General features: G+C 32.2%; 1 protein-coding gene across 8 annotated transcripts; it reads left to right on the top strand.

Annotated features, from left to right (window-relative positions):
• The first annotated feature begins 3,648 nt into the window (after positions 1–3,648).
• LOC107839514 (kinesin-like protein KIN-1) lies at positions 3,649–8,635 on the top strand. 8 transcript variants are annotated; one of them, XM_016683032.2, is made up of 15 exons: positions 3,653–3,942; positions 4,381–4,483; positions 4,584–4,627; positions 4,870–4,899; positions 4,977–5,099; positions 5,230–5,255; positions 5,367–5,448; positions 5,833–5,874; positions 5,953–5,986; positions 6,073–6,148; positions 6,214–6,433; positions 6,510–6,601; positions 7,288–7,402; positions 7,479–7,658; positions 8,361–8,635. In XM_016683032.2, the coding sequence occupies exons 1-15, from the start codon at positions 3,829–3,831 to the stop codon at positions 8,517–8,519; spliced, it is 1,440 nt and encodes a 479-aa protein (XP_016538518.1). In that variant the 5' UTR covers positions 3,653–3,828; the 3' UTR covers positions 8,520–8,635. The 8 variants fall into 8 exon arrangements, with proteins under 8 accessions (XP_047250602.1, XP_047250599.1, XP_047250601.1 ...); XM_016683033.2 differs by having other exon boundaries at positions 3,654–3,942; positions 8,421–8,635; XM_047394645.1 differs by having other exon boundaries at positions 3,652–3,942; positions 5,833–5,986.
• The last annotated feature ends 115 nt before the right edge of the window (positions 8,636–8,750 follow it).

The raw sequence follows: 8,750 nt of genomic DNA, 5'->3' as shown, positions 1-8,750 counted from the left end.
TTTGTTCATATTTGTATGAGCTTTTAAAATGAGTTGAAGTCCATAATTACTCATTTGAAATATGAGTGATCCAATTCACTAAATATGGATTAAATGGACTTTTTTCACAAATATGGGTTGAAATTGCTACCCCTAGTTATTACCCACCATTTCCGGTTCGAATCCGGCACATGTCCTCTTGTTATTATCTATTACCACCGGTTCGAGTCCGGTGCACATCTGGATAACTATCATGATTTATTGGGATCAGCGCTGTTATAGATTATTTATGTTTATTTTCATTACTTATGTGTCCTACTGGCTTATGGGGGTACAGTTAGGTTAATTGTCTTCTTCAGTGTGCCTTGCAGGCTTATGGGGGTCCAGTTAGGTTATATTTGATTTGTCTGTTATTACTGCATTATTTATTTTTCTGTATCACTTAAGTTTGTTCCTATACAGCCATTGCGTAGCTTGCATCCGTATTTACTGATGATTCAGATTACGCCCTCGCATTGTAGTTATAACTTTTTTGTATTGAACTCAGTCGATCGATGATGCCTACTGAGTACCCATTGCTTTGGTACTTATACTATACTTCTGCATTTTTTCTTGATGCAGATCCGGGTACTAGCATTTGATGTTGACGTGATTCCTACCTTCCAATACCGCTTCGGAGCAAGGTGAGCTTGCTGTCATCCGATGCCGATCCTCCCCCATCTACTCTAGATAGTCTTTTGCACTCGAGACTGCTTGTGTATATTGTGTACATTTTAGATTTTTTGTCTAGTACTCTGGGTACCTGTTAGTAGTGACTCTAGTATTGATCTTATCAGGTCTTGGGAGTAATTCATTTGTATAGTTGGTCATTTTTCCTTCTCTCTCCTTGGATATAATATATATGCTCTCTTCTTAGTTTTCACTTATTATTGTTGTTGTTATCATTATACGCGATCTTTTATTTAGTCTTTGTCTGTTAGCCCGTTACCTATCATTCCGGATTATGACTTAGCTTACCTACTAGTGGGTTAAAGTAAGCGTCATCACGATTTGAGAAATCGGGTCATGACAAAAAACCTCTCATGTTAGAATTTGTATTTAAATTTTACTTTTTTTTTATATTTTTCTTTATTTTTAATTATTTTTTTCATGTTAAAAAGTTTTTTTTTTTCACATTAATTAGATTTTAAAAACTCTCAAATAATTATCCATGATGCAACGTGCATTAATCTTGAGTTAAGACTATAAATTTAGACTCGTTATAACTCTTTGTAAGAGATATTATTTTTGTACATCATATATTTACACATAATTAAGAGATTTGAAAATAAATGTATTTTCTTTTATTCATTTTTTAAGTGATTGAGAAATAATTTCTCTATATGACTATTCGGTTTAGATTTAAGATTATAGATAAAACTTTATATTTTTACTCAAGTTATATTGGGATGAGATTCAGAATTCTCATCTCCATATTAATTTTACCTATTGTTGATATTGATGAATAAATAAATATTTAAGCTGATATTTATATATTCACACTTGCATTGTGAAAGTATTTAAAAAAAAAAAATTGGTTTAGAAGCACTTCAATAGTTAAAAAGCAATTCAATAATACTAAAAATAATGCAACGAAAAGATTTCTCATATATTTTCTGATATAAATCTTTCATTTAGATTGTAAGACATATATTTACAATATGATGTCATTGTGGTCAAAACAAATTTTGCAACTCAAAATAAATGAATTAGACGTCAATAGAAAGTGAATAGGAAGATCACAACATGAAAATAATAGGACACCAAAAACTATGAAGGCGTCCATAATATTCAAGCTAGAAGCCAAACACCATAAAGAATGACAACGACCAAATATGCTAACGTATCGGTCATGAATGTATCTTCTTCGACAAATTTACACTCTTCACCACTGTCACATCTGCGTGAAATTGCATCATCACTTTCTCTTTGAACCCTTCTTTCCTTCGATGCGTTTTCGCAATCTCAATTATGTGACATTTTAGAAGGTAGCAAATGATTTTTTTTTTTTTTTTGATAAAAAATATATGGGAGTTCAAACAATGAAAATTCTAACCAATATACAATGAAAGAAATAATCTTAATTTTGATGATGGAGGAAAAAAACTTCATAATGTTTCTATTTATAGGACAACAATAAGAAATAACAAATGCTATCATGAATATGACTATCAATATAATTTAGGAGTTATGACCATCAAAAGTCATGGGAGTAATGAAAAATAAAGACAATTAAATTTTTATATTAAAGGATATGAATAAATGAAATAGTAATTGATAAATTCATTTTAATTGTTAAAAAACATTAATTAATTCATGAAAAAATAGAGAATTTAAAAAAAAAAAACTCAGAAAAAGGAGAAAAAAGATAAATAAAAATGAAGGTCATCTTTTCTTTATTCCTCCTTTATTATTATATATAGATTAAGTAACTAATTTGTCTATGGTCACTTGTAGTATTTTTTAAAAATAATTTTCATCTTTTCGCTCTTGCTGTACTACACAAAGCAATCCAACGGAGGTTAATTAAAGACTCGAGATATGTCATTAAAGTAAAATGAGAATGTTAAGTTGGATTAGTTTATATTTTGTGCGGATGCTAAGATTAAATAGTTTGTATTATAAAATAATTTAATTCTAGCCTTCTTTTGGGATAAAACTAAATAAGGATAAAATGAGAATGCATGATCAAATAATTTTTAAATTGAAAAAAAAAATTGTTATTTCCATTTTAGAGAAATTAAGAAGAAAAATATGTTACAGTAACATAAAATGAGATAAAGGGAGTAAAACTTACTCACATTGTTAAATTATTGTCTAATTGCATTTTAAAGTCTATTATCATAATATTTTGAATATAACTGGCTATTGACATATTCATCTTAAAGATAACAATAAGAAATTTGTGAATTAAATGAAAGAGACCACAAGTTAAAAAGTATTTTTGTTTGAAATATTACAATTTTTTATTTTTTTTTTGAAAATGATGACAAAAAATAGTTGAATATCAAAAGGAGTTAATCGAATCAATTACAATATTTGAGATGAATATAGTAATTTGGGTTAATATTTAAGTTTAAATTGACAAAATTATACTATATAATACATTTACACAAATGTCCCTATTTTGAGTAGGTTTTAATTTTTGTCCTCAAAATTGCTAAGTAGCTTTTAATTTTTACTCTTCAAATCTTTTATGTAACCAAAAAGTGACCGAAAATGCTCATGACAACGAAAAAGATTCATCAGGCATAAGCTCCATGGAGCGACTTATGCTCAAGGACATAAGTTCATCGGAGCGAGTTGTGCCTCAAAACATAATTTTAGTGATACAATTTACACCCCATGCACAGTTCTCTAAATATTCTTATCGTATGAATCAAATACTACAGAACTTATGCTCAGACAGATATCCTTTAAAAAAAATTTGCATTAAAAAAATAGTTTTGTCCAACGAAATTAGGTTATAGATAAGCGTATTTTGGCCCATAAATTTCAATAAACAAACAATAAGAGTAAAAAGTAGCGATTACAAATCTGAGGGGTAAAAATTAAAAACCATTGAAATTAGGGGCCTTCCATGCAAAAACTTATTAGAAAAAGAAATACTACTATAGTGCAAGTTCCAAATCTTTTAAATACATACCAAAGGCGTTCTTCATTTTCTTTCTTTTCACGAATCACTTCCATCAGCTCAGTGGTATACCAAGCTTCTTTTTTGGCGGGAAAATCTTCATAGCTCGTTCATCAAATAATCGTATTCAGAGATCAACTTTTTTTCTTGCAAAGTGATCGTTGATCAGCTTAACAATGTCCAGTATGAAAGTTTGCGTGCTATTCAGACCTCTGAATTCCAAGGAACTCTCCGAGTTTGGCGATGCTGTCTCTGTTCAAGGAATTAACTCCGACTCATTTATAATCAAGGTTTTAAAACTTAATCTCTGTTTCGTATATTAATTTTTCTATTAATTTCAAATTAAACGTGAAGTATGAAGTGTACCACTAAATCTTAGCATTAGCAATTTAGTAGGTTTTTGGCCATAAATATTGTTTACAATATTCTGAAATTCATTTTCACTTTATTCCGGAATACTCATGAAAACCAAAAACGTAGTTCGAAATATATTTTCACAATTTTTGATTTTTTAAAAATACCTCTTGACGTGTTTCTACTGAGTTGGACACAATTTTTCCTATCACTTTATAAAAAAAGTACATCCAAACTCTAAAATATTTTTGAAAATAGTATGGCAAAACACAACTCCAATTCTATTTTCAATTTCAAAAGTATCGAATAAAGTGAATATATTTTTTATTTTCATTACAAGATTTATTAGTTAATTTTGTAACATATCATTACAGGATGAAAAGGAACAAGAGTTTGAGTTTACCTTCGACAGAGTTTTCTATCAAGGATCTGAACAAGCTGATATATATGAATTTCTAGCTCTGCCTATAGTCCAAGGTACGATCGAATTCCGTGAGAGTTATTATAAAAAGTGAACTAGTTTTAAATTTGATTACTTTTCTTATAATATTCGTTATCTGGACGATGGTGGAAATAGGTGCCGTAGATGCAATAAATGGCACGATTATCACTTATGGACAGGTAAATGCTTGATTACAGCCTTTTATGTACGGATGCTTGCAATTTTAATATGTGAATTGGAGATTTTTAGTATGAATACTGAGTCCGATTTATTGAAGGATCAACTGCAGAAATATGAGAACAAAGACCATACTCAATTTGTAGTGCATACATTATTAGTGATTGATAGAAGGAGAAAATTCTTGTTTTCCTTTCCGTATTGTCTTCTTTGACTATTCTTTGTTCTTTTGGTTCTTTCTCAGACCGGAGCAGGAAAGACATATAGCATGGAGGTAACAATGATTTTACGACATTCATAAAGCTGCATTTTATGGGAGTAATAGTTCATTGTTGACTCTGTTTGCTTTAGGGACCAAGCATTGTAGATTGTGAAAACAAGAAGAAAGGACTGTTGCAGAGAGTGGTGGATGGACTTTTTGATGCCATAGTGAATTCAGAGAAACCAAGCAAATACACAATCAAATTATCAATGGTGACAATCTGTTAATTAGGATGTTATTGTTATTGTATTTCAACTTTTTGTATGGCGAGTGCTATGTTTCTTTAAGCTCTTAGTCATCAAGGAAGAAAAACTAGTTTAAGGAAATTTCTTACTCTTACAGGTAGAGATCTACATGGAGAAAGTAAGGTTTGAGTCACTTTCACTTGTACCCGAGGAGATTTCTCGATTCATATCTATTGCTATCACTCAACATCGCTTTATTCATAAACATGCTTTTAAGTTATCAATTTCTCTCAGGGATCTCTTCGATTTATCAAAGGACAATATACAGATAAAGGAGAGTAAAGTACATGGAATTATTCTAAATGGAGCAACAGAAGTAAGACACATCAGCACCCTTTCTTTCACGTTTTCCCTCAAATTGTTATACTTTTTTAGTTTTCTAGCATGCAATTGCTCAATGTAACTTGGTAATGTCTGTTTGTAATTCGGATTTATGATGGATTATCTTCAATTCTCCTCTGGCATCCTGCATAAATTTAAGTACTCACAAACTACCAACCAAAACAGCTGGCTTGCTTGATATGTTAGGAAGCTTGAGTGACCTAAGTTCTGAACTTATTGACTTTCAGAAACAACAAAAATTTATGCGAAAAATCTACTTGTCCTTGATTCCCATCAAGTGCTATAGATCTATTTCCAAATTTATTTTAGTTTTCCTTGGAAATTTCTAAAGCCTGCAGAATCTTAAATTGTTTTCCAGGTAGCTATATCCAACTCTACAGAAGCATTGCAAAGTTTATCTGTAAGGGAAAATGAGACAATGCATTTCCATATGAGGCATTTTACACATTTTGGCTCTGATATGCTGTTCATGTTACAGAGTGGGATAGCTAATAGAGCAGTCGGAGAAACACGTATCCTTTGCCTTTTGTTAACAAAATTTCTTCCTTTTACATATTTATTCTGTTATTTCTTTGTTAAAATATTTTAACTAGTCCAGAAATGAATATGTCGAGCAGCAGAAGCCATTGCCTCTACATATTTACTGTCCAACAGGATTTCGCGAAGGATAAAAGGTATTATCTCTCAATAGGTTTGAAACTTGAAAGATCTATCCTAAATATTTGAATTTTCCGAGCAGGACCAAATTTGGAAAGCTGATACTCGCAGACTTGGCGGGGTCAGAGAAAGTTGAGAAGACTGGAGCTGAAGGTAAAATTCTTGAAGAAGCAAAGACCATCAATCAGTCCCTCACAGCACTTGGGAAAGTGATAAATGCTATGACTAGCTGCACTCCAGGAAAACCAACTCATATTCCTTATCGTGATTCTAAGCTCACTCGGATCCTACAAGATGCTCTTGTTAGTTCACTTCCTAAACTCCATTTTCGTTGTACTTCCTGCCTACATTGCTGAACATCTACATTATGTTTCACAGGGTGGATGCTCTCAGACTGCATTACTTTGCTGTTGCTCTCCAAGCCCTTTCAATTCTTCAGAGAGCCTCTCTACCCTGCGATTTGGTGCTAGGTATGTAAACTCAGTTTTATGTGAACTTCTTGCCATAGATCCAAGAAGGGAACAACGAGGAACATAATGCACAAAAGGAAATCGAGAAATTTTGTAAGACCCCTATTAGCTCTATGTCTTTGGAATTTAAGGATTTCATTTTAGTATTCTTATATTTCCTTTGTTACCATTATAGTTTCTTCTCTTGTTTTGGTCTTCCTTCAATTTACATTCCATTGGGTATTGTTTTTCCTTTTATTTATCTTCCAACAATTTTTACTCATTTGATTACTTCCTATCAAAAAATCATGTATAGGTTGCAATATTTGTGCATCTAGGAAACTTCAATTTGGAAATGATACTGTGGTTGATCAGTGAGTCTGGGTAGTGAAGCATGAATCTGTTAATTATTAATGATGTTTGAACAAGGACTCCAAGATAATTACATCAATAAGTTCTACCTGTGATTCTCTTCGTGGAATGCAGAACTTCTTTACTTGTATAATATGTACTTTCAACAAAACTACAAACTATTAGAGAGACTAAACCCAATATGGATCTTCTCCATCTTTTGTGGCATAACCTAGTTTTTTAACTTAATAAGTTAAAGCCTTTTTTTTCGAAAAGCTTACCATGTCTACTATTTGGTGCTGACCAATACATGTAAAGTAAGGATTTTAAGTTCTAGTTTCTCTCCTTTCAAGCAGAGCAAAGCATATAAAGGCATCGGTACATGTTAGTTGCAAGGAAGATCTAGACTGTAACAAGGCTATAGCTGTCTATACCAATGTAGATGAGTCCAGGGAGAGGATATTGGGCAAGGTCTGATTTCCTTGGTTCATGTAATTTAAGTTATCCTTGGTTACTGTACTATAAGCTAATGATCTGATTTACATAGCTGAGAGAGACAATGACAGCCGAAGATGTTCAATTGCTTGAGAAATTATTTGTACTGGAGGGAATTTTCTTTGATCCCAATTCAGTTGATGAGATAGAAGCAGCATATGAAGATGTCACGTCAAGAACAATCTCATCATTGCATAAAGCCGTGGAAGAGCTGAGTACAGGTGTAGAGAAGGTAAGAGATACATACATCCGAGTTCACTGATATAACTAGAGTTCTATTCAATTTGATTATTTCGCTGCTTTCCCTTTCATTTGCTCTTTTGTTTAACAAATCAGAAAATAGTAGAAAAGTATTAGGGGTTAACTGAGCTTTCCCAGAAGTTCTTTTTGGCATTAAATGGTCTTCTGCGTCGATACAAAAGTGTATTTGCTGGAATACCTAGGAGAGATTTTTCCAGAAAGATTATGTACTCAGCAGAGGCTTCATGAAGTAGGTTAGGAAGGAATTTTGCTTATATTTTTTGAGTTCCAACACTTTCTGGGAGAGGATTATACTGCTGGATTTTAGAAAAGAATGAAAAGCTCTCCAACCACATATACCTAATGAAAGTGAAATTTGAGAAAATTAGAGAACAAATATATGATTACTGTGTACAGCTCTCCGAGGTTTTCTTGGAGAAGTATATGCCCCATAGCCTCAGCGAACGTTTGAGAGATCAATTTTTGAGATTGGAGCAGGGTTTGCAGTATGAGGCTATAACATCCTTCACATTTTTAACCTTCCATGCTTTTTGAAAATTCCACTAAAAGATTGACATTATAGTTTACGATCCACATACCGTCTTAGTTAACAATTAACATTATCAATTGGATGAAACTAAGGCATAGGTAAGAAAAATGATAAGAATTCTACTTATCACTATTTCTTTATTAGGTGAGTTTCCCTAATGGTATAGAGCTTCATTTTGATGTGCCGTGGTGGATCATTTCACAGATGAAGAGGGAGAATGCCGCTCTAAAGGCCAGGTTGAAAGCTTCTGAAGAATTTTATCGACGTCAACTCGAAATAAGGCCACTCTGTTTGATTCTCTGATTGTAATAATGAACCTTCATTTTTAAAGATTGCGTTTAAGACATGTATATTGAATTTTTTTCCTCGTGAATATTGAATTCGATATTAGGTTACTTGCCATCTGATGCTTTTTTTAATCAATCATAAATGATACTAGTACGTCTTTTGTCTTTTTGCTGACTTTGTGGCGTTTGCCGGTAGTATTTGGAATTCCAATTTCAAGTTTTGATCTGAAATCAGCTTTTGTTTATG

This window comes from Capsicum annuum, chromosome 8 (genome assembly GCF_002878395.1).
Source record: "Capsicum annuum cultivar UCD-10X-F1 chromosome 8, UCD10Xv1.1, whole genome shotgun sequence".
Classification (NCBI taxonomy): Eukaryota; Viridiplantae; Streptophyta; class Magnoliopsida; order Solanales; family Solanaceae; genus Capsicum; species Capsicum annuum.
Note: the sequence above shows the minus strand (reverse complement) of the source record. Positions and strands in the feature narration are given on the sequence as shown.

What these genes read in the sequence shown, in the direction of transcription:
- LOC107839514 (XM_047394643.1), top strand. Translation starts at nt 3,829, where the DNA reads ATGTCCAGTATGAAAGTTTGCGTGCTATTCAGACCTCTGAATTCCAAG. An exon ending in CGATTATCACTTATGGACAG is followed by an intron (nt 4,628 to 4,869) that starts GTAAATGCTTGA and finishes GTTCTTTCTCAG; the next exon opens with ACCGGAGCAGGAAAGACATA. An exon ending in TGAGTACAGGTGTAGAGAAG is followed by an intron (nt 7,659 to 8,360) that starts GTAAGAGATACA and finishes TTTCTTTATTAG; the next exon opens with GTGAGTTTCCCTAATGGTAT.